Source organism: Schistocerca nitens, chromosome 2, assembly GCF_023898315.1.
Source record: "Schistocerca nitens isolate TAMUIC-IGC-003100 chromosome 2, iqSchNite1.1, whole genome shotgun sequence".
In the NCBI taxonomy this organism is placed as follows: domain Eukaryota; kingdom Metazoa; phylum Arthropoda; class Insecta; order Orthoptera; family Acrididae; genus Schistocerca; species Schistocerca nitens.
In genome coordinates, this window is record NC_064615.1 from 1,048,830,041 (window position 1) to 1,048,856,706 (window position 26,666).

At 39.4% G+C, this 26,666-nt stretch overlaps 2 protein-coding genes across 4 annotated transcripts in view; both read right to left on the reverse strand.

Moving 5' to 3' along the window:
- Positions 1–308: 308 nt before the first annotated feature.
- Positions 309–19,760, reverse strand: LOC126237396 (uncharacterized). The gene is made up of 2 exons (XM_049947487.1): positions 19,324–19,760; positions 309–1,140 (listed from the first exon to the last, which is right to left on the reverse strand). Exons 1-2 carry the CDS (start codon positions 19,371–19,373, stop codon positions 624–626), a joined length of 567 nt encoding a protein of 188 aa, XP_049803444.1. The 5' UTR covers positions 19,374–19,760; the 3' UTR covers positions 309–623.
- A 1,451-nt stretch (positions 19,761–21,211) lies between these two features.
- The window catches only part of LOC126237394 (uncharacterized), a 97,925-nt gene continuing 92,470 nt past the window's right edge, over positions 21,212–26,666 (reverse strand). For all 3 annotated transcript variants that reach the window (XM_049947485.1, XM_049947483.1, XM_049947484.1), the window contains one exon: positions 21,212–26,320. In XM_049947485.1, the coding sequence (XP_049803442.1) occupies positions 26,193–26,320 (128 nt within the window). In that variant the 3' untranslated portion in view covers positions 21,212–26,192. The remainder of the gene's footprint in view (positions 26,321–26,666) is intronic.

A 26,666-nucleotide genomic window follows, 5' to 3' on the forward strand; every position in this document is an offset into this window, starting at 1 on the left:
CTACAGTGTATATCTACACATGAAAAGTTTCATCTGTCATACAGTTTAACAATGACTGAAGACGCAGACTGTGGTGATGAGGTGATTCAGTCAGCTTGGTGCTGCTGCGATATTCTAGACATTGCAGTGGAAATATTGGTAGCAGTAACATTATTATGAGGGGTATGAACAAAATAAAACACAGTTTGTGGTAATATACATATTTTTATTCAACAGCCATACAGTGGGTGCACATTAAAAACATCAACTGCTTCTTTCTTTATCTTCACATCTGTACAGAATTTAGCAAATAAAGCTTTCAAGTATGCACAAAATTCATCATGTATTTCTCTCAAACTGATAGGTATTCCTACAGCTTATCCTTTTGACACCATATTGATGCAGTTTCCTACATTAACTGCAAGAACACTATACGTATGGAGACAGTTCACAGTGTCTTTATACATAGTATTAACGCACAGTAGCACACAGTTTAGCTTTTCCAACCCAAGGGATAGCATAATTCATAGGCCAAACAAGTTTTTAATGATGGAGTGTTGCAGATAAATGGATTGACCTCCAGATTTCATCTTGAGTGCTGTGCCATCATACAATAATGTTACAGATAGTTTAGGCCAGCACTGTTAATGCCTGAGCGTGGATGAGATGGAATACTTGGAGGTCATCTGTTGATTCACGTAGAGTTCTGAATGACACAGTTCATCCCATTTCACCTTTGTAAACTGCAATTCAATACTTCTCAATGCATTTTCAAACTTTAATGCTACACCCCAGTCGATGTCCACTGGGGCTTCAATACCAGTCTTTAAGTGCTCTGAATCACTAGCAGTTAAATTATAAACTGAAGAGAAAAGTATTAGAGCACTGGGAGGAATCAACAGCTTCTCATCTACCACATCAACACTCTGTCCTTGAAGTAACCACAGAATGTTCTGGGATGGTGAATGCCTTGGAAACCAATACTGACCTGGACTGGGGTGGTGTAGGGGCCCCAGCACTATTCTTTTAAGAGTTGGGGTGTCTTCATTGATGAAATGGATTGATAATAGTAGCTCGTTGTCCTGTTCCAACATGCTGGTCAGGTGTGCTACATGATCCACAGTGCTGCTGCTGTTGGCCCAGACATGCTGGGGTGCTGGTCTGAAGAAACAATAATAATCCATAGGAAAAGACATGGAATTGAACAAAGACATGGAACTGGGCAAAGACATGTAACTAAACCACATGCACTTGCTTTTACACCTCTTCTGCAAGATGGAGGCAGATGAGGATCTTGGCTGCTGTTGATGCTTCCTGGTTCCTGACATCATCAATCATGTGTTCGGATGTAACATTCAGGTGGGGGAGGGGAGGTGCTGCATTCCCAATGGTTCCTGAGGGAAGTGGTGGGAGGAAATAAACCCATTTTAGTTGAGCCTCATACACCAAGGTGAGCACATCTGGTTCATTTGGTCTGAGGTAGTGGAATGAAGGATGAAGTTGTCTGTTGCACTGTGGATTGACCAGCCATTTCAAAAAACACAGACAGCTCTAGCACAGACAGCAGTCTCTATGTGGGCCGAAATGCATCACCATTACTTGCTGAAATGTATGCACCCCACGAGATGCATGCTCTGCACTCTGCCCGGTGCCTGGACAACAGACATCAAAACTGCACTTCATTCCATTCCTCAGTGTTTACAGTTATTACGTCATGGTAAATGGAGGTGGTGGATGCAGACATGAGCTCTATCCAGTGGGGGAGCCTTGTCTCCAGCAAAATCATTAAATAAAGGATATGCAAATTGAACTGAACAATATATTCTTGACAATGATTTGAATTTTGTGTTGTGAGATCCTTCCTCTCAAGCACAGATGAGATGTGGGAAAGGGAGGGGGGAAGTGGAGGATTGGAGGACTCAGGGATTTACCAGGGGGGAGGGGATAGTTAATTGATCAATTTAATTACTTAGGCAATTAATTTGATATAAAAATGTGATTATATCAGTGAGGGGGAGGGGGAGAGGGTTCAAGATTTCTATGAGGAATGGGGAAGGGGTATCTTAAAAGTATCACCAGGGGATCATACATCAACCCCCAATGGGTCATAAATCAATTAGTATAATAACAAGCTATGGTGAGGGGAAGGGGGATAATTTACACTTGAATGTATGCAACCTGCACAAATGAAATGGCTCAGGATTGGCTTTATCCCAATACTACTTCTCATTTTCGTTCGATCTACCACATAATCCTTAAGTCTTCTTCTACAGCACCCCTTTTCAGAAGCTTCTATTATTCTCTTCCTATCTGAACTGCTTGTCTTGTCCATGTTTCACTTGCATACAAAGCTACCCTCCAGACAAATTTCAGAAAAGAATTCCAAATGCTTGAACTGATATTAGATGTTGACAAATTCCTATTTTCCAGAAATGTCTTTCTTACTATTGCTAGTCTGCATGTGATATTCTCTCTGTTTCAACTGTCATCAGTTAGTGTGCTGCCCCAACAGAAATCCTATCTACTACTTTTAGTGTCTCATTTCCCATAACATAATTCCCTCATGATCACCTGATTTAATTTGACTACATTCCATTGCCCTTGGTTTACATCAGTTGATGTTCATCTTATAACCTCTTTTCAAGACCCTAACCATTCCATTCAACTGCTCTGCCAAGTTCTTTCATGTTTCTGATGGAATTTCACAAAGATTTAGTCACTTACTTTGGTTCAGAAAGGTATCCACTATTCAGCAACATACATTTTCAATAACATGCCAGAAGCCATAAATACTTTAACAAATAATAAAATTCAGTTTGAGAAGAGTCTAAAGGATTTATTGGTGGCCAACCCCGTCTGCTCCCTTGATAAATGTTGTAGTTGAACCAACTGATGCGTGTATGTTATTAATAACACCACATAATGTGAATATTGCATACAATCTGACTTCTGGACAAATTTTGTGCAGTAATGCAATCATTGTAAATGAGTGCTGTAAATTGTTTTGTATTTTATTTTTTTATTTAATGACACTGGGCTACAATAGCCCAAGTATTATCATATGCACCTAAGTGAATTGAACATTAATATTTAGTGACAAGTTTTATATCCTTTTAAATGTAAATATCCTTAAGATTTTTTTAACCCATTACATATCCACAAGGGCAATTTTGCATGGCATCTGTGGAAGGTACATTAGCATATCTGGCATTATTTTGTAAATATTTATTATGTATTCTTGTTTTCTGACATCTTCCATATCCCAGAGGATCTCCTCACTATGGAGCAACTGGAATGAAAATTATGTCTAATTATTGCAATGCCACTGGAAAACCTTAAACCTTTTATTTCTTGTCTATGAACTTTCATTCCCTCTCCAAAGATCTCCTTGATTTCTTTCACATCTCGCTTGATGTACAGATTGAATAATATTGGGAACAGGCTTTATTTAACCTTGTCTCACTTCCTTCTCAACTATGGATTCCCTTTCATGTCCGTCAACTCCTGTAATGGCAGTCTGGTGTTTGTAGATAAGCTTTTGCTCCCTACTGGTAAACATTATCCTTGCTACAGTCATAATTTTGAAGACTGTACTCAGTCAACTTTGTCAAAAACTTTTTTTAAATATACAAATGCTATAAATGTAGGTTTGGCTTTCTTTAACTTGTCTTTTAGAGTGAGTCCCAAAGCACCCTTATCACAGTTTGTAGGAGGGAGAGGGAGGCAAACTTGAAGGGGGGGGGGAGGAGGTCTTAAGTATTTATAATATTCTGGAAGATGTTTGGTGACTTGTAAGTAGTCATAAGAAAAGGTTTCAGATCTGACACAGTTAAAAACCTGTGTAATGCTAAATTTTAAATCATTTTCTTGAAAGGAAAACACCTGACTACGCTACATTTTTTCATTTCTGGGGAGAGCAGGGTGACGTCAACCCCTTGACCCAGCATTGGCTACCTTGGGTAGGTTGTAGGGTCAGTCCTGCCATGGTTCGATAGTATTCACATTGGAATTGGAATTATTACATTCTTCCTGAAGTCTGAAGGTATTTCACCTGTCTCACACATTTTGCACACCAGGTGGGTCGCTGGTTCTCCCAATAGATCTCCAGCTTTTTTTTTTTTTAGTGCTCTGTCATATTCCTGTTACAGGTTACAGTATCATGTCTCCCACTTTCACCTCAGCAACTTCCCCTTCCCTTTCTCTGTCTGCAAGTTTATCTTCCTTTTATAGACCCTTTATCTATTTCTCCCACATTTCAGCTTTCTGTTCTTTGCTTGATACTGACTAAACCATCTGAACACTTGATATTCATGCAGCTGCTTCTGTTTTCTGCAAGGGTCTCTTTAATTTTGCTATAGGCACCATCTATCTTTCCTCTAGTTGTACATGCTACTACAGCCTAACATTTGTCCTGTAGCTATTCCTCATTAGCCATTTTACACATCCAGTTCCTGTCAACTTCATTTTCTCGGCATCTGTATTCCTTTTTGCCTGTCTCATTTCCCGAATTTTCATATTTTCTTTGTTTGCTGCTTAAACTAAGTATCCCTCACAGTATGTTACCCAGGGATTTCTACTACATTAGACACTTCGAGGTCACATCTGCTCCTGCAGTCTGCTGGGGCTAAATGCTGTGATTCGCCTGCCTCATAGCATTGTTGCCATATGTACACTGTTGACAGTGCAGTAGGTCAATGGCAGCTGAATGTCCTGAGTCTCCGTGCGATATCGTGTATTCATGTGTGGTTTCAGTCTTCCGTGAAATGGTGCATTGATGTGGGTTTGGTAGTGTGCAAAATGCAGGAGCAAGGGCCTTGCATAGTGCTACTCCGATCAGTGTGCATAAAGGGCAAAAAAATAATTGAAAGCAATCTAAAATTGTCATTTTGAACATACTGAAGATTTTTCACTAATCTGGCCAAAAGCATGAATAATATAAATTTTCTGTAAGTTCATAAAATGACAACAAAAACTTGTGGTATTTACAAATCTAGTGTATTATATATTAACAGTACAGTAACACTGACAGAATCTTTACATGTAAGCACATGTTTTGACTCTCCAAGAGAGGGATATAAAAGAAAACAGAACTTACAGAATTTGGCGGTTTTGACAAAAAGTTAGTGCTTTGAACTTACTTCAGTACTACGATGGAGGAGAGTATATGAGGGCTAGAAAATTGCAGTGTGATCTCAATGAAAAAATAATTATTCTGGCTCAGAGATCTCAGTTCTTTGTCTTCTCCACTCACGTTGTTTTTGGTTCAGAAAGTGTAATGATGTGCAGAGATATTATAGCAGCAAGAACGAAGTTTTGTGTAAAATGTGCTACTGCATGCTGAAGACAATAGTCTTGTAATATACATTGATAAATCTTAGGTTTCACAAAGCCACATGCAAAAATATACTGCGCTCAAATTACACAGAAATATTGGCCTGAAAGCACATACAGTGTTTTGCTCCTATCAAACTAAGCAGTTGGAACTGAAATCCTGGAGGCAGCATACAAGTGTTCATGTGCTGTCGCAGATGGAGGATCTTAAATAAAATGTGTTCATGTGTGACACAATATAATAATGATGTCACAGATGCTACCAAAATTAATTTCATAATCTTCTTAACAATTTTCTCACTGGAAGAACAGCAAAAGTCTCTGATCGCTAATATGTGTTTATTCAATTACCGGTTTCAAACATAATGATAATCTTCAGTTTGATCTTGTCATGAATGACACTTGATTCACTGTGCAGTTTGTGTGTGAAAGATTATCACTGCAAACCAGCTCTGGTGAAGGACTACGAATGTTATCCTGTGGGACGTAAAGAAATCACTGCGTCCCTTATGGTGAAAGAAGAGCTGTAACATCTAAAGTGGGCATGGCGTGGCTGCTTCAATTTGATTTGATTTTTTATTTGGTCTTGCTGATTATATATTGTACAATTGGTGTACTAGCTATATAGGATAAGCCAAATGAAATAATGCAACACCATGTGAACATTTTATATATCATACAAGTACTTATTTTCCATGAACAGTTGACTGCAGACAATATAACCTGCATTTTACTGGTACAAGTTCACACAAAATTTTTACCTTCATCACATAAGTAAGTTCAAGTGAATCTTAATTGTGTAGAATAAATGGTGGTACACATTTTAATGTATGATATAAATAAATTTACATTTTATCGCTATAATTTATGTCAGAAGTACACAATTTTGTCTTCACGACATAAGTAAAGATTTTCCTTCCTTTATCAAACAATGGAAAATCCAGGATTGGATGTAACAATATTATGAAAAAGAAAGTTCCTACTCACCATACAGTGGAGATACTGAGACGCAGATAGGCACAACCAAAAGACTCTCACAATTAAAGCTTTCAGCCATTAAGCATTAAGTCCTTCATCAACAACAGATCTCTCTCTCTCTCTCTCTCTCACACACACACACACACACACACACACACACACACACACACCACTGCAGTGTGCTTTCAGCTGCATGAGACTGCAGTCGTGTGTGCGAGTTGCGTTTGCGTGTGTGTTTGTGTGTCTATTGTTGACAAAGCTTTAATTGTGAGAGTCTTTTTGTTGTGCCTATCTGTGACTAAGCATCTCTGTTATTTTCTTTCCTTTATTTTTACTCAAAAGGATGCCTTATTACTCTAGGACTTCATTCATTTTGTAATAAGTTTGTTCTCTGTGGAATGTTTTTAGTTTCCTTCTCAATACCTGTATGTTATCAATTTCCTTTTTTATACAGATGAGAAGCTTGTTATATACTTTTATTCCTCACTCAGCTACTCCCCTGTGGACTCTTGTTGAAGTTGCAGAGCATTGGTGGAAATTTTTTCCCTTTATTGTGTTCTGCTTGTGAGTGTCACAGTTTTTCTGGAATAAGTCCTTGTTGCTGGCTACAAACACCATTAGTGATTATATATATTGATTTGTAACAGTAAATATCCTGAGTCTTAAAGAGACCTCTGCATTATGTTCTGTTAGAGACCCCACATATCAGCGTCACTGTTTCTGTTGAAATAGCTCTCAGGGAAAAACACACTGTGCTAAGTTTTTTGACAAGCTGATCAATTTGTTCTGTCCACCTATCTAGATGCCTAGGAATTTTCTGTGTGTGGTTTCATAAATTTTTTGGTTTGTTTTATTTTGTTTGGTTTTAGGATGCAAAAACAACTAGGATCATAAGCGCCCATGTTAAAACTGTATAACACGAAGACAAAGGGGGGAATTAAAAATGACTACACGCCAATCCCAATTAATGGAAAAGAAAACAGCTAAAGACAAGGGCATGGAGAAAGGTCTATAAAATACACCATAGAGAAAGGGAGGTCCAAAACTAAAAATTCAACGACCTTTACCATATTGCTATGACAGATAAAAAGTAAAACGTGGTCGACAGCTCGCATGTTGTTCGCTAAAACGGCCGATAACTCAGACGGAAACACAAATGGGATTGTAAGCAGTTAAAAGTTGGATGCAATGTGCACAAAGTGGTGGGGGAGCACCACTTAACAAATGTCAATGTTAAGGAGACAGTGCCCAGTACGCAACCTAGTTAAAATGATCTCCTCACAGCGAGAGGGCCACGAGGAGGTCGTCCAAGATGCTGGGAGAGCCTTAATAGCCCGGAGCTTGTTCCTGTGTAGGGAGAACCAGTGGTGACACCACCTTCTGATAGACAGCAACACAGAGATCATTGGAGGGAATGTAAGAACTAGCAGGCTGAGGTATGAGGACTGCAGCCTTGGTAGCAGCCTCGTTTCCTGTCAGACTGGTATGACCAGGAACCCACATAAACATCACAGTCGTTCCATCAAGAGTGAGCTTTCCTGGACCCATTGCACTAAGGGATGCACACATAGGCTTTGAAGGGCACTGAGAGTGTCTGAGCAGATAACGCAACTGAAAATCCTGTGACACCGGATGTACTGCATGACCTGACACAGGGTGAAGAGCTCTGTTGTATATACTGAGCAGTATTCCAGAAGCTGCCAATGATGAAGGCACACCCAACACCACAGTCAGTCCAGCAGTCATCAGTGAGCACAAACATACTATCGCGAAATTCCACGCGAAGGTTGTGAAACTGAAGGCGATAGAGCCAGGCTGGAGTAGTGTCCTTAGGGAGTGAATCAAGGCCAAGGTGAACACTGGCGGCCGCACAAAGCCAAGGTGGTGATGGGTTCACACCCACTGAGAAAGTTGCAGGCAACGTAAAGTTGAGCTGTCGGAGCATGAGCCGAAAGCGAACTCCAGGATGTAACAGAGAAGAGGGATGCATCCCATACTGGTGATCAAGGGAGTCATTGAAGAAGGAGGCATAGGATGGGTGGCCACACATGGCGGACAAACGGCATGCATGTCAGCTGAGGGGAAAGTCTCAGTGGTAGTTGGGCAGCTTCTGCATACAGGCTCTCAACGGGGCTAGTGTAGAAGGTGCCAGTGGCCAAACGGATGCCATGATGGTGGACAGTATTGAGATGTTGTAAGAGGGATGGACGTGTAGCCGTGTGAATGAAACACCCATAGTCTAGTTTCGAACAGACAAGGGAGCTGTACAAATGGAGGAGGGTGGCTCAATCTGCACCCCAGGAAGTACGATTGAGGACACGTAGGATGCTGAGGGACCACATACAGCGAGCTGCCAGGTACAACATGTGGGAGGACCAAGAGAGTTTCCTATCGAGCATGAGCCCCAGGAATTTCATAGTTTCAACGAATGGAAGAGCAACAGGCCCAAGATTTAAAGACAGTGGAAGAAACCAATGGCACCGCCAGAAACTCATACAAATGGTTCTGTCAGTGGAAAAATGAAACCCATTGTTGATGTTCCACGAGTAAAGGTGATCGAGACATCACTGAAGGCGCCTCTCAATGAGAGAAGTCTATGGAGAACTACAACAGATGGCAAAATCATCAATGAAAAGGGAGCTGGAGATGCCTGGCGGGAGACAGGCCCTTATAGAGTTATGGCGATAGCAAAGAGGACGACGCTCAGTATGGAACGCTGAGGCATATCGCTTTCCTGGGTAAAGGTGTCTGACAAGGCAGAACCCACACGTACCTTGAAAACTTGTTCATTTAAAAATTCCTGAAGGAGATGGGACAGGTGGCCACGGAAGCCCCACATGTACAGAGTACGGAGGATACCAGTCCTCTAGCAGGTGTCATAGGCTTTCTCCAAATTGAAAAACACAGCCACAGTCTGGGATTTCCAGGAAACCATTCATCACGAGTGAACAAACTGACGAGATGGTCAACTGCAGAGTGTCACACTCGAAATCCACACTGTGTAGTTGTGAGACTCTAGCCACCATACTAACTGGGCATGAATCATACGTTCTAACACCTTGCAAACATAGCTGGTGATAGACATTGGACGGTAGCTAGAAGGAAGGTATTTGTCCTTACCGGGCCTAGGTATGGGTACGACGATGGCTTCATGCCAGCATATGGGAAACATGCCCTTTGCCCATATGCGGTTGTATGTATTAAGCAGAAGGTGCTTGGCCACAAGAGAAATGTGCGACTACATCTGAATGTGAACATCATCTAGCTCTGGGGCAGAGGATCAGGATGACGTCAGAGCATGATCTAGCTCCCTCACAGTAAAGCTGGCATTATAGCACTCACAACTCAGAGAAGAGAAGGGTAACACCTGAGTCTCCTCCACTCATTTCCAATGGAGGAAGGTAAGGTGATGGCGGGAGGAGCTCGAAATCTCTGCAAAAAGGTGGCTCAAGGTGTTGGAGATAGCAATAGGGTCCACGGTGACATCGTCTGCTACTGTCAGGCCCAAAATCAGAGAATGGGTCTTGAGATTGGCCCACATGATGGAAGAGGGAGTGGAATTGTTAAAAGAACTAATGACTGAAATCCAGCTAGCTGTTTTGCTATCCTGAAGAATGCAACACTGTGCATGCATCTGTTTATAATGAATACAGTTTGCCATTGTAGGATGATGGTTAAAAACATGAAGAGCACGTCTCTGCACACAAATTGTGCCACAGCTCACCTCAGTCCACCAAGGGACCAGGACACGGCACGGTAAAGAGGAAGTGTGAGGAATGGAACAGTCTGCAGTGGTTAAGGATAACATTCTTAAGATATTCCACCTGGTCCTCACAACTGGAGAAATGTTGTTCGTCGAAGGTCGTCAGGGAGGAAGAAAGCCTCCGGTCAGCCTCAGTAAGCTGCCATTTTGGTGTACACTTAGGTGGAGTAGGAGTCAGCAAACGGATAGCACACGGAAATGGTCACACGAGTATGTGTCAGACAGAATGGACCACTCGAGATGATGGGCCAGCTATGCAGTGCAGAAGGATAGGTCCAAATGGGAATAGGTGTGCATGCAGTATGAAAGGAACGTGGGTCCTTGGAGTCTGAAAGGAACGTGGGTCCTCCTGTGTTAAGACGAAAGAGGTTAAGTTGATTAAGGTGGTGAGCCAAGAGGGCGCCTCTTGAACAGGTTCTGGGAGAACCCCAAAGGGGATGGTGCACATTAAAGTCACCGAGCAGCAGAAAGGAGCGCCCAATAAGCTGGAGGAAGTCTGCCCTGGTGGCATTGAATGATGGAGGGATGTAAATGCTGCAAAGGAAAAAGGTCAAGTGGGGAAGGAAAAGGTGAACTGCAACAACTTGAAGGTGGGTAGTCATTGAGATGGGTTGACTGTAAACATTATCCCGTATGAGCAGCATGACTCTCCCATGAGAGGAATGTCAACTTTGGGGGGAAGGTCAAAACGGACTGGGAAGAAATGCTTGAGTTAGTGGTTGTGAGATTGCAATTTTGTTCCCTGAAAGCAGAGAACAAGTGGACGTGCAATTCTAAGAGCAGCTTTAAATCGTATTTGTTGGATTGAAGGCCGTGAATGTTCCATTGGAGGAGATTCGTGACGAGGGGCAGTTGCCGAGTGCCAGTCTTCAAAGACTCGCTTCAACAGGGCACAGTGGCAGAAGAATTCTGCTCCATGAAGTCTACAGAAGCGTCCGCATCCTTCTGCTGTCGGTCTGTGGAGTCCTAGGTAGAGAAATGGTTGGTGGTGCACACTGGTGACATGGCGGTCAGCTGGGCGAGAGTATCACATGACAACACTGTCAGAGAGGAGGCAATAGTTTGGTGGTGTGTTGCACAGCTGGAGGAGATGATGGGGATGCTGCCATGGCACTGGGTTATTTCACAACCTTGGTGCTAAATTTGAGGTCACATGTCTGCATGACCATGAGCTTTGTGGAGTGAGATGTAGCAAGTATAGCACTGTAGATGCCAGATGGTAAAATGCAGGGTTTCCAACTAACCAGTAACTTGTGGGTGACTGGGTAAGGCACTTTTTCCTTCACCTGGATCTCTTGGACAGCCCACTCATCAAGATACATGGCACAATCGTGGGAGAAGGTGGCATGGTCGCCACTGCAGTTGATGCAGCGGTGGAAGGAGGCGGACAATCACTCTCCCGAGTGTCCCTACCACAGTTTACACATTTAGCTGGATGCCAACAGGACACTTGAGTGTGGTTGTAATGATGACACTGGTAGCAGCGCATTGGGTTCAGAATATATTGTCTGACTGTAATAACTTCATAACCAGCTTTGATCTTTGATGGAAGAACTACTCTATCAAAAGTGAGAGAGGCACTAAGGAGGTATCAACTTTTTTCATAACCCGATGGACGGCAGTGACATTTGGATTTCTGCCTCGATCAGACCAGTGAGCAGCTTAGCGCAAATAACACCATGAGAAGAATTCAGCATTCAATGGACCTTGACACAAACAGGATAGCCATGGGAGAGCAAAGCTGCAAGCAATTGTTGTGCTTGAGAATCGGAAGAAGTTTCCAAAAGCAAAGTGCCATTGCATAAACGAGAGCAGGATTTTACACGGCCAGCAATTGCATCAACACCCTTCTGAATCATATACGGATTTACCATAAAGAAGGACTGACCATCTTCAGTATGTGAAACCACGAGGAACCATGGTCCAGTTGGGAAGGTCTTTGAATCATTAGCCTCATTCCATTTATGTTTCATAGTCACTGACTGTGAAGATGATTGGCTCATTGCGAGAAAATCCCCCATGGTTGCTAGTGTCTCCAATGGCATGCTCCTTCCAACTGGGGCTTCCCTTCAGAAGGGGGTGCACCCGCCTTAGGTGATTGTTCACACCTCAGGTCACACCTCATGAACACCTGACCGAGGGCCCAATCGGCAATTTGGGAAGGTAGCAGCTCAGGCAATCACACCTCCCTGGGCCTGGCCTGTACCAGGGGATACATGTGAACCCTACCTGTCGACCCGGGACTGGGAATTACGTGTTACCTAGTCATGTGTTACGCATCACATGCATGGGCCGGCCTTCAGGAGCACATACGGAGGAAGAAGAAAAAGAGGAACCTCAAATGCCGAAGTGGAGGAAGGATAGAAGAAGGTGAATGAAGAAAGAAAAAAGGGACAACGGAGAGAACTCTGTTGTTTACTGCAGAAAATGCAGAACATATTTCAAAAAACAGGCCAAACATGTTCCCCAAGGGAGGGAAGAAGAACAGTAAGAGGATAGACATGCAGCATGAAAGGGAAATGATGCTGCAAAGGCCGGGGCCCAGTGGTAGCCAAGCATGAACCCACCAAAGAGCAGCGAGCCCCATGGGAGAGATTTTTTGATTGTTGACCTCCATTTCAGGAGCTTGGAGGTTTTTATTTACAGACTGAAACTGTATAATTTTAGTTTTTGAAAAAACGTAGGGTTAGGCTATTTGCTGTGAACCATTTTTGTACTTGGTTAGTGACTGTCAGGACTGTATCCTGCATTGCGAGGTTGGGATCCTTGATCGGAATGCCATCTGCAAACATGACTATTTTTGCTCTGTCATTAATTATGACTGGTAAATCATTAATGTAGATCATAAAAATCTGTGGCCCAAGGATTGAGCCCTGGGGGACTCTGTATTTTACATTTCCCCTGAGTTTACTGTTATACTTGCCTCCATTAATTTGAGTAGATAAAATCTAGCCACATCAAAGGTTTGTCTTTGACGCTGCGGTGTGGAAGCTTTTTTAGCAATATGTTATGATATACACCGTCAAAAGCTTTAGCAAGGTCACAAAAGATCCGCATTGGATACCTTCCGAGATTTAATTCACCTTGTGTTTCCATCTGTTAGGCTAAATATAGCTCTCTCTGTGGAAAATCCCTTATGAAAGCCAAACGGTGTAGTTGTCAATAAGCCATTTTGTGTCACACGGCCATAAATCCTGTCACAAATTACTCTCTCGAACACTACCAGCAAAGATATGGTACCTTCCTTGCCCCACTTTTGTGGATGGATATCACTATTGGATGTTTTAGTCCGTCTGGAAATGTCCCCTTTTCATTGACTGGTTACATGAATAGCGTAATACATGACTAAGTCTGCACGTGATTTTAGAATCCTATTTGATATTCCATCATATCAAGAGCTTTTAAGTAATTTTATGATTTTTTCAACTTCTTTAGGAGTTCACACTTTGAAGTGATGAATTTGGTGTGATTTAGTAGCTTTATGACTTTGGTGGGAGACTGTTTATTATGGTTCCCTGTTCTTTCAGCTACAGTTAGAAAAAAGTTATTTAAATCAGAGGCCGCAGCTTTTTGATTATTCTTGTCTGAACACTACCAGAGGACTTGGGAGTCCTTGCTTGTTAGATTTTATGTTTCTATTTGTCTCACTTTTTATGGTGTTCCATATGGTTTTTACTTTATTGTTTGACTTGCTGATTTTTTCGATATAATGCATTTGTTTGCCGTTCCTGATTACACATGTTAGAATTTTACAGTATTTTTTGGTAATGTGGTTTCACTGCTACGTTTGTACTAGCCTTTGTTCTATATACAGGTCTCTCTCTTTTTAGCACATAATATTTTGATGCCAGCTGTTATCCACTATTTCCTTTCACAACAGACTGACTTCATTTTAATCTGTCTGTGGGGGAAGCAGGCTTCAAAATGTTTGAGAAATATGTCCAGGAATGAATTGAATTTAATCAAACAATGGAAAATCGATGAAATGTAAAAACATTACGAAAAGGAAAGTTGCTGTTCACCACAGATCAGAGATTCTTAGTTGCAGATAGGCACAACAAAAAGACTGTCACAATATAAGCTTTCGGCCAACAAGGCCTTTGTCAAAAATAGTCAACACACACACTCACGCAAACGCAACTTACACACCTGACTGCAGCCCCTGGCAGCTGAAGCCACAAGTGTGGCTTGCTGACCGAAAGCTTATATTGTGAGAGTCATTTTGTTGTGCGTATCTCCGCTATATGGTGAGTAGCAACTTCCCTTTTCATAATAATGAATTGAATTTCTCATTCATTTTAACTGCCTGGTATACTTCCTCATGTTCATGGTGTAAACTGTTCCTAAACAAGCTAGTAGATTCCGTATTTGTTATTCTAATATGTTTAACCTGGGGGTGGCCATTTACTGTATTTCTACTGGCGATTTTTAAGGTTGTCAATTGAGCAGCGTAATCAGATGGCCATTTATTATTGCTTATGTTTTTACATCATTGTAATAGGAACAGATTATCAGTCAAAGTCTTGCTGTGCCCATATATCTTGTTGGGAATGAAACCATCGGTAGTAGGTTGGAGGTGGAGAACAATGACTACTATTTGAAAGGAAATTAATGTTAAAATGACCACCTACTATAATCTGACTTGTTATTCCTATAAAGTTTTTTAAGAACTGATTCTAACTGTGAGAGGAACTTTTCAATGTTTCTCATGGGTGCCCCATAAACTGCAATTATTATGAGGAACTGAGTTTCCAGTTCTAACTTGACTGCACGGCAATGAAACTGTTGTTCATTACAGTACTGAGCTACATCTATAGTTTGTGATCTACGAGTATTGTGCATATAAATTGCTACCTCACCTTGCATTAACTTGGTTTTGCAGTAGTTACAAACAATTCTATAACTATTTGAATGTATTTGATTAATTTCTGTAGCTTCCAGGTGATGTTCAGTTAGGCAGAGCACATCAGCAATATTTTTAACAGTGTCTGCCGTTTCTTGGAGAGAAAGCAATAGTTCCTCTTCTTTATTTAGAGGCTTCTTATACTTTGGTGAAATATTTTTAGGCTTCTCAGCTAATCTGCTGTACTTCTGACAGTTTTCTTAACGATAGATTTGACATGAGCTACATTATTGTTAAAGGGTACAATATTTACTCTGTAACTTTCCCTATCGTCTAGTGTAAGAAAGGCTTTCTTTGAGTGTTAACTACTACAGGAATATGTTGCAGTTGTAATCAATCACTATTTCTTTCTTTTTTTTTTTTTGTAGTGGTAGATACATTTTTATAAGGTGAGAATTACATGTGTTTTTTTTACTATTTTCCGAGTTAAGAACTTTTTCCTAAGGCTATTCAAATGACGGGCCATGTGTGATATGGTATCTTTGGCCTATGCTATTGATGTCCAGAACATTCACATTTCAAACTGCCTGTGTATGTTCAAGAGCTGTTCATTTGCAGTGCTCATCTCTTTGCTCACACATGACCAGGTGGTAAATCATATTGCTGCTGAATGTTGACATATATAATGTTTGTGTGTCCCAAATAACTCAAGCAATTCTTTAGTTCCTGCAGGTTACTGAAGTTGCATTCCAGTACATGTCATTTGAGCCACCAAATAGTACAACATAATCCTCTGACAATAACTTACCAATTTCCTCCAAATGAATGTACTTTGTTACTTGAGACAGTGATGCCCCAGGCTTCGCAAAATCTGTTGTTCTCACAGACTGTCAGCAAGAATCACAAGCTTTCTCAGGTGATTAGAATCCAAATCATGTTGGCAGTGAGCAGGAACAGCACCCCGCACATCCAACAAAATTAATTACGCAAATCAATTTTGTAGACATCTCTAATGCAACGCCTCAGTGTAGAAAGTGAAGCAAAGATGATAAACATTTGTAACTATACAGCCACACCATGACCACTTTAACTGTCAGGGCTCTTTTTTTCGCCATGAGGACTACAACAATTTCTCTATGTTCCATAGGGTAATGTTCATAGCCTAACACTAGAAAATGTTTGCAGTGATAATTTTGCAGACACAACCCTGCATAGCAAACCCAGTGTCATTCAGGACAAGATCAGTCTGAAGGTTATCATCATGAGTGAAATCAGTAATCGAATAAACAAATACAGCATTTGTGATCAGAGACTATTGTGGGTTCATGAATAATTTCGACTGAACTATATATAATTATGAAAATTTAATTAACATACAAAATGTTACATAGTTATCCTTACACAAATTAAAAAGTGTGTTTATATTTACTGAAGGCAACTATTTACTGTCACAAGAATTTATTTTATTAATATTGTTTTAACTTTTCTTGCAGTATAAGAAACACAGTTTAATAACATTTAACAGTTCCAGGAAAAAACTTTTTGTAGAACCATAATGACTTTGCAGTACAATTTAGTTGAAATGCAGAAATTTATAAAGCCTCACTAATTTCTTGGGTCTTTTCTCTTCTAAAATAGTTCTTAATTTTGACCAAACAAGACTGCAGGTGTGGAAGATTCTCTTAGTAGATGAATTGCTGGCAGCACAAGAAATGAGGCACCAAAAAATTAGATGTAAGAATGGGAAAAATAATTTAAACTGGACTATTTAATCATCACAGTGAAGGGAAAAAACCCTCAATTTTCCCATTGGGTTGGTATTCTTTTTTTTTTTAACCAGGTTTTTCTCAGTCCTGATTGGTGGAGACATCTACTTCATGACAGGCCACTCACATCCAAAACGCAGTGTCATTTCGTCAACATCTGCTCAATTCAGAAATTTTACAAGTGTATTATATCATGCAAAAAAACTGATCAAGAGACACTGATGAACTAAAACATTATGACCATGAGACTGAATACAGCACGGTGGCATTGCAGGCACATGACACAGTAAGGAAAGTATGTAAGTGGAGCAGAGACAAGTGGGGAATCATTCTAGTGATACAGGCCAGAAATGGAGAAATCCACTGACATATGCAACTTTGATAAAGGTCCAGTTGTTATAGCTCAGTGCCTGGGAAAGAGCATACTGGAAATGGCAAAGCTGGTTCGCCGTTTGTGTGCTACTTTCATGAGCATCAATGGAAAGTGATTGAAAGTTGATGGAACTATGAAGTGTATGATGCCTTTGCCGCATTGCTTAATGTGGAGCTTGGAGGCTAGCCCACACTATTAAGGAGAATAAGCAGCAATCCGTGGGAGATCTGACGGAGTAAATTTCTGGTGCTGGTACAAGTTGTGTACGGCTGTGTGTGCAACGGTGAGAAGAGGTGGGCTACAGAGTGGTGCGGTAACTGTCGTTGTAGGAAAGCTGGACAGGAGCAGAAATGATTAGTGAGCAAGGTAACACAACAAACTTGTATTTCTCCAAGTGAACAAAGACTCATTACAAATAATGCAGCAAGAAACAAAGTACAGCAACCAATGTCCAAAAAAAAGAGTCTTGCTCACATAAGCATGAGCTATGGTGTTGGAGTTGTGACAAGATGACATCTGCAAAGCATCACATGGCAAAGAGTCTCTGAGCTCAACTGGGCTGAATGGCCTCCCACTGGCCATCCTGTACTGTGGTGGCAGCACGTGCTATTAGTACAGAGCTGTTGCGCAGTACTGGGTTCGTCAGATCCTGTGTGACCGCTAGCAGCATCAGATGGAAACTTCCCATTACATTATCAAGCTCGATAAGCCGTGGGGTTGTATCAATATGTGATACCACACAACTGTTTCGAAGCACACTGTTCAGCACACATTGATGAACATTGGGCTTCAAAGCAAACAACCATTATGTGTACTCATGTTAATCCACAAAACATCCTCAAAATACAACTGCAGTGGGCTGGGAGCATTGAGACTGGACCATGAATCAAAGGAAACAAGCTGAACGAGTCAAGTTTCTTGTTCCACAAGATCAATGGTCATGCCCAGATAAACCACCATCTGGGTGAAAGGCTGCTCAAAAAAGCACTGTGCTCTGACACAGGCCTGTGGGGGGACATTCATCTGGCCTCCCATAGACTTGTGGTAGTAATTTAAGGCTCCATGACAGCTGTGGATTACTTTAACATTACTGGGGACACCTACATCTGTTCATTCTTAAGTCTTCCCCAACAGCAAAGGCACATTCCAGCAGCAAGCAACATAGCAGTCACAGGGTCAGAATCATGCTAGAATGGTTTAAGGAACATGATAGTGAATTCAAACTGATGCCTTGATCACCTTATCCACTGATCTGAAGCTGACAGAACACGTCAAGGACACCACCAGGCACCACCTCCACACTCACAAACCACCAGCCCGTAATTTATGGAAATTGCATGTCCTATGTGTAGACATCCAGTGTCAAATAGTTTGCATTCCAATGGTGGGCCAAAATGCAATTAAGCAGGTAGTCATAACACTTTGTTCCATCAATGTAGATGTTCAAAAGTGAAGAAAAGGAAGAGTGACTTTTTAAGAGTCATGGACATTAGACACAACAAAGAGTAAATAATGAAATACAACCACTGCAGTATTTATTTTTATTTGCAGTTCAACTGAATAATCAGAAATGTGGCTGATTTAATGTTTCTGATAGCGCATCCATATTTCCTAAACACCATAATGCCGGTTCCCGACATCTCACCGAAGCTGAGCAATGTCGGGCATTCACTGTCAAATGGCTCTGAGCACTATGGGACTTAACATCTTAGGTCATCAGTCCCCTATTCACTGTCCAGGTCTGCTGAGTGCTTTGGTGAGGGGATTGCACTCAGCTCTTGTGAGGCCAATTGAGGAGCTACTTGATTGAGAAGTGGCAGCACCGGTCACGAAAACTGTCCTCTGGTGATGCCTAAGGACTGAGGATGACATGGCAGCCAGTCAGTACCATTGGGCCTTTGCAGACGGTGTATGTTTTATGAATGATTCAAGGGTGTACTATCAATATACCACCCAGACTTATACTGACTGGTTTCAGTAACTGTGAAAAAAAGGTACAAACATCCTGATCATTATCACTAATGTGCATGAACTGCTAAGGCAAAGAAGCTGTACAGAGAAAAAATATACTGCTTTTCTAGAGGAAAAACAGATAAATGAAACAAAAATAATAAAAGTCCATATTAGATTATGAATCAAGTAAAATTTATTGGGCTGAGAAGCTGCCAGTGTTAATGCGATACATTGAAAAAAATTCAAAAAAGAAAATGAAATCACTGATTCAGCTTATTTATTGACATGTAAGGTGTTACAGTATTGTATTAGAGACATAAGGGTAACATCACTATACCTGCATATTCTGAAGGACAATCTATCTGGACATTCTGGAGGACAGTCCATTGTGGAGGCAATCACCAGTGTACACAGCACAGTTCTGTAGTATGTCTGACAGAAAGGCAGGTTTCATCTTAACTGGTTCCAGCCAAGATAGTACAGTTATCTTCATGTGCTGGAAATAAGTGAGACCAGCTGCAGTTGTGTGGTGTTATCTGCTGACAGAGTAATTCAGCACACTAATCTTTTGTGCTCTCATCTGTGATGATGTCCCTCACTTCCTGTCGACCTCAGCAGCACAGCCATCACAATAATTTCTACTTAACATACTTAGATTTTAATGGACCCTCTAAAAGGCAGAACTATTCACCCTGAACACACAGCAGAGCAAACACTTTAGCACTGCTTTCGGTTCATTCTCTGTAATTAGTATCTTGATCTGCCTTTCTAGACATTGATCATGGACTGAAGATAGCAGCAAAAATTATTTTTCATACTGGATAGCAACACTGGAGTAGCATAACAACAAATGCCTCAGTTACCATGGCAATAATGTTAAAAATACTTTATGAAACTCAGACTGAAGATACAATTGCTTATATGAGGGATTTGTAAGTCATCTCCTCTGTGGATTAATTATACTTCTTTACGATGCTTCCAATAAAGCTGTCTACTATCTGTCTTCCCATAGCTAGATTTATGTAGTCATTCACTTCTAGATGTATGAGGATGGAAATTTATTCCAGTGATTGATCACCAATGAGACCTAGGTGAAAAACGAAAGTTACGGCTAAGAAACATGGTATGTCATGATCTATTTTCATTTCAATGCGTAAGATTGACATGCCATTTAGTAACACCTCCCATGTAATACACTGGTTTTCCTCTGTATAAGTTTTCAAAAGTGAGCAAGATTCACCAGTTATCAAACACACACCATGATGGATGCATAATTGACACAACATTGCTGCAAGTTTTTTAAAAACTATTTAGTAAAACCAAAAATGCGTACTTTTACCCCCACCTACCCTACTTTGGAAGCTATTTTTCTTTTCTTTTTAAGGAGGCTTAAAACTACATTACCCATGACTGCTGTTTCAAACTCTCATTAGTAACTCCCAATTGAGCTAAAGGAAGCGTGACACACATTTCCCCCTCCTCCTCCCTGTGTATATAACATTTGTTTAATGTCTGTGCACATCACATGCTGTAAGATATATGTTATCCATTTTATCTCCTAGCTGGGAGGCTTGCCTTAGCAGACACAAAGTAAGAGCTCAGCAATGTGACACAAATATAGACAAAGGCATTATTTCTATAAGTAGTTTAGAGAAAACCAGATTGTGTGAATCAGAATCTAAACTTGGGTCCACTAATATGGCTCCAACCAGTTAAATATCATGCCAAATTTTTCATTATTCTTGCCATTTGAGTTATGTTGCCAGGTATAAATTAACAAAGTGAATCTTGGTGTGGCTCTAATTATAATTAGTCTCTCAACTTTACTTTTCTTTCTCATCTAGTCTCCTTATCCATTAACTTTAAGAATGTTTCTCCAACCAAATCGAGCCTCTTTCACTATTTGCATGAACTCAATTATTGCCAATAGACTTATACAGGCTAAAACAAAGAGTTGTGTCTCCTGCAGTCATTCTTAAATTACTAGATGTTTTCCATTTCCTAATTCCACTTAACAAAGATGTTACAAATAAAATATAGTGCATTTGCAAATGTTGTATGTACATAACAGCAGAATTGAAATGATCAATAATATCTGTGGTCAATTTGGACAGTGGTTGTGTTCTGATTGACTGTTTTCTTCCCACTGCATCTGTGTACTATAATTTTAAAGGTACCTATGGAGCTCAGCAATTTGCAAAGTGAAAACAAAATAAAGAGAGGAGTACACTAAAGTGTTATGCCAACCATAGCATATTTTATTTATGAATCCCGATTTGTCAGCAAGTAGTTATACACAAAAAATATGAAAGTCAACAAATGTTTTCAAAAATGAAAACAGTTTTTCACAGTTACAGACATATTTCACATGAAGGCAGTGCTGTGTGACAATAGAAACATTAGCATTTTACAGAATGTATAAAAATCACAATTTTATACAATTAAAGGCACAGATATCCATCAGAACACAATTCATACCTTAAATAATCTGTGTAAACAATGATCTTCACAGCATGCTACAATTACAGGAAATCTTGGAATAAAAATAATCTCTTCCAAAAAGCTTGTAAAGGGTACAATATACTTTTCAAATACTCTATGTGTGATACTTGGAAAATTTGGGTGGAAACAAGGAAATGTAAATACAAACTAGAATTTTATTGTTCTGCTCTAGTAGGCAGTACAATACATGTAGGCATTTAATACTAAAATGAGATTCATTTCACATTTCATCTTACCCATGAGAAATTTTCCTCAGTAAATCATCACTGCAACATTTGTGCAATTATTTTGAGCACCAAGTCCAAATATGATATTTGGTCAACTAAAAGCACAATTTTGGAATGTTTAAGCATCATATTGTTCAATAGGCTGCAGTGTTGATAACAAAGGAGAAAAAAAATGAAATGGCATATTATGATGATTATAAAGACTTGACTGTGGATACTAGGTTTTAAGATTCAACTGACTCTTTCAGAATGTGCAACAACATTATTAAAACACTGTATAGTGAAAAATGAAGTCAGTTATGAATCTGAATAAAAAAAGAGAGGATCTTTGCCCATTTTATTTCCTTGGAGGTGATATTTTCACCTCAAAAGCTCTCTGGCCTTGTCTGTCCAGTGTACAAGTTATTACCAATAACCATTCTTGGGGCGATGTCACAAACTGTGGAGAAGTGACCAACTTTGGAAAAGCTACAGCAAAACCAGTTATGAAGTAAGAATAAAGAAGTGTCGCATGGCTCCACAAGTGTCAACAATATTATGCAGCACTGCCACTACTTTGTAACTAAATTACATGTTCATAAATTTTCATTAATACCTGAAATACTCCATATAAATTAATCACATCTGGTACTATTACTCCACTGAAGAACAGTGAAAACTATAGTTAATTACTAAATTGTACAACTTTTGATTTAAAGTAGTAATTGGTCTAAAATGTATTCTCAGACTTCATACTGTACCGAAACCTAAATAAAGAGGTTACTAATCCTACTGTTATCAGTAAATTAATGCAGTTTAACAAGGAAGCTAAAAGTTATGAGATTAAATGTCCTGCAATCACAATTCACCACATTTAACACATTGCCTGTAACTATATGACATTCAATAATCCACTGTCACAAAACATTGTATTATTCCTAAAATGTTGTTTATTTTTGTGTAATATCACAGAAAATTTATAGACAACTGTTTCAAGGACAGTTACTATGACTCGCAAATTGAAGTACAAGCCTGAGGCCTCAGTATTCTCGAAATGAGCCCCTATATAATGACTGAGAATTATTACAGCCTTTCACAAATGTCTCAGCATCAAGTTTGTTAAATACTTATTAGACAGAATAGATTTTTTAGTTATTAAAATGTAATCCCATGAACACTCTCCTGTACTACGTGAATTCATTAATTTAATTGCAATCTCAATTAAATCACTGAATGATTGGCTTTATTAAACTCATTATGATCCCAACGGCAACAAAATATATAACGGGTCTTGCTGAATCTGTTCCATCATCCACCTGTTTAACATCAAAGTTTCTTTTTCAACATTGTTGTAGACACATGTGAAAACGAAAACAGTAACTGAAATGTAAATTATTTTTCAGGAATGGCATTACAGTAGGGTCATTTGTTTTAACAGCTTTGCTAAATTGCATGGAACTGCTCTGCCTGTTACCAAGAGTACATTTTTTATGGGAGGGGGGAGTCTGGGGGAAGACACTGTATACTGCTGTGTAGTAAAAATGAAGGGTGCAAGGAAACTGTTTTGCTTTTGTAAATTTTGTAGTGAATGATTGCCAAACGTAAGGAACAAAATGATGTGATCATATGGCATTATTAGTTGGGAGACCCTGTCTAGAGATGTTCGGCCACACAGGACAAATGTTTCTAGTTGATGCCACTTCGGTGACTTCCATTTTGAAGATGAGATGTAATGGTGAGGACAACACAAACACCCAGTTCTTGACCAAAGAAAATCTCCAACATGGCTGGGAACTGAACACGAGATCCCCTTGATATAGAGGGTGCAACACTTATCACTAGAAGACAAGCTGTGGAATAATACCCTCAATCTTGATGTATGGGAGAACAGCAGAAATTATGTTTTAAAGTTTCCCTTCAGTTCTTTAAAATGTGAAACTGGTAAATAAAGAGACATTCCTGAATATGAAAGGTTTGTGTTTGAATAATGTAACTATAAATATTGCCTAATAAATATCTTTGCTAAATTGCATGGAACTGCTCTTCCTATTACCCAGGATATATTTTGTTTGATGGGAGACTTTAAGACCAAACCAATCTTAATAATGAAAATTCAAGTTTAAAATACACAACTGAAATAATACTACAATTGAGTTTGGATATCACGAGAAGCACTTCAATTCATAGGGAACTGACAAATATCAATTATTAATATAAATTATTTTTGTATAAGAGGATCATGGCAAAAGCAAGCCCCAAACATAAATAAAATAGGAAACAGTCACACAGGTATGATTTGTAAGGTAAACTAAAACTAGGAATTAAGTACTTATTTTGTACAAAATATCTTATCACAAAACAACATATTGATAAACAAGTAAACAGTAGACTTCACAATAGTATAGGACAACCTTTGTGATGCATTTCAGTGTACCTTTGTTCTTCCGCCACTTTACACAGTGTGTGTGCACTTTCTAAAGCTTTTAAATACTTCATGATTGTTTTCAGTTTCTCTAGATTTGTTTATAAAGTAATAGTAACAATAAAAAGTACCTCACTAGCTTTCACTGTAGTAGCACATACAAAGAAGGCTAGACTCAATGCATTTATAATATTTGACATTTCTCCACAATTCATCTAATTTTCATCATTTCTTCTCAGATATATTCCACAGCACTGCAGATAATTACTTTTATAAATACAACTTCATCAAATGTAGGTATTTATCTGTAAACCTGATATCAACCATGAAGTACTGAGATAAATTTTAAAACATCATGATATACGGTCCTTGGAAGGGCAGATGGCAACGATATCTTTAGGTATTAATTAGAAAAATTTAAGTATTGTTACTGGTTATTCTCAAGAAATAAAGTCAATTACCAAAATGTATTCTGCTCTGCCTTAAGAAATATCTGACTGTCCTCAACAATTTTGGGACACAGCAGCCAGGACATAGCTTGCAAGTTATGTATCAGAAAGAATCAAATGACAATTTTTTACAAGGGAGTTTCAAGACAGAAGCACAGTTTTGCTTTTTGCTTTTAAGCTGGAAACAGTGTTTCATCTGTTTTGTAAGTGATTCACTGCCTGTCATCTATAACTAGAACACAGCACCAACAGAATAGTTGAATCAAAATGGCTGCCACACTCATACGCATAACTGATGCAAGAATAAGGTCAGAACGGACATCGATACTCACTTTCAGAGCAGGGAACGATAGATATAAAGCAAAGAACACACGTGTGCTGACTAATGACAGAAACAGGTAGGACCCAAGAGTGGCAGACAACTTTTGGGAGGAGACAGATAAGAATTTGGCTACAGCTGTTTTTGCATGACCCTTCCAGGCATTTGCAAGGAGCTATTTAAGAAGAAAATATGGAAAAACTGACTGAGAACAGCAATACGCAATTTCAACTGTGCTCTTAACAAATATAAGTCAACTGTCTCAAATGCAGTACTGCCTTCCTCAGTCTGTATACTGTCTCAAATGCAGTACTGCCTTCCTCAGTCTGTATAAGCTGTTTTTGCATGACCCTTCCAGGCATTTGCAAGGAGCTATTTAAGAAGAAAATATGGAAAAACTGACTGAGAACAGCAATACGCAATTTCAACTGTGCTCTTAACAAATATAAGTCAACTGTCTCAAATGCAGTACTGCCTTCCTCAGTCTGTATACACACAAATATTATATCCAGCAAATATGCATATTTTAAATGTCTGAAATGTACATTTAACTTACCAGACCTTATGTTCAGAGGCTTTTCAAAACACTGGACAGCTCTGAGAAGCGTCATGAGGAAATACATACAGATCACATGAAGTTTGGCATGCTATGTTATGCTCTGTCAGAAGAATTGTTTACAAACTATCTATGCACTTCGAAACTTTTAGGAAAATGATGTGTACCGAACACATTGGAAATTATGTAGAAAAATTATGGGCTACTGGATCAATTTTGTTAAATTATGCAATAATGGGGAAAAATGTTTTCATTTGGTTCCCTTCATAAATTTAGACTGTAACATGACCCAGGATTTTACTTGGTTGTTTATTCAATGGCACACACAGTTAATTTCTCACTTATCAATGGATGATGTACTAAAAGCTCTTCTTGTTTTTTAGTAATGTAATACAATTAAGGAACACTCCTGTGACCAGCAATTATCATAAAAAAAGGTGCTGCCTACATGGACTAGATACTTAAATTAACGTACACAGGATACTTTTATCCTAAGAAAATTTCCTGACCCATGACATATTGCCCAATTATTTAAAAACAGTTTTCTTAATCTGTCTCCTTAAATATTAAGGAACACATCATATAAAATACATTTCCTGTACATACTTCCCTTTTGTTCAATAAATTCGTATATGTTAAATTAATATTTAAATGAAGGGTGTAGAAAGAGGGAGCAGATCTGAGGTGATACTATAAAACACAATGTCTGCAGTGTGCTGTAACAAAATATTCAGCTTGAAAATATACTTGACTCATTCCACAAAATTTGCTACCCCTTCATAAGTACAGCCATAACGCTGAATAATCTCAGTTGCAGCATAAACGCCACAGCGGATGCATGTCTCAACTGGTTTTCCTAAAACTAGTTGAGACAGGAAACCTGCAACAAGGAGCAGAATATTAGATGGAAAAACAATAGTGATCTAGCTGTAACTTCTAAGTGTACTAATCACAAACTGTAACATGGCCCTTTTGTGGAGGATGCTGGGAGCAAAAGCTTTTGATCGATTCTTACAAAAATGTCTCCTTTTATCAGGGCAGTCACTCACAGCTTGTAAAAGAAATGGACAACCATTTAGCGAAAGTGTTTTGTTTTTGTAACTCAACAGGGAGAAGCATAAATAGGTGGCACTCTCAATTTTATTTTTTAAAAAACATTGTTGTTTACAGATTCTAATTCTGCTGGAGCTCACTGTCACAGTACCAGATCTTCAGAATGTACGAAA

Bases quoted from the DNA above. Each gene is read 5' to 3' on its own strand.
- LOC126237396 (XM_049947487.1), bottom strand. From the start codon at position 19,373: ATGGACTGTCCTCCAGAATGTCCAGATAGATTGTCCTTCAGAATATGC. The intron at 1,141-19,323 runs GTATAGTGATGT...TTGTTTCTTCAG, and splicing joins TTGTCCTTCAGAATATGCAG to ACCAGCACCCCAGCATGTCT.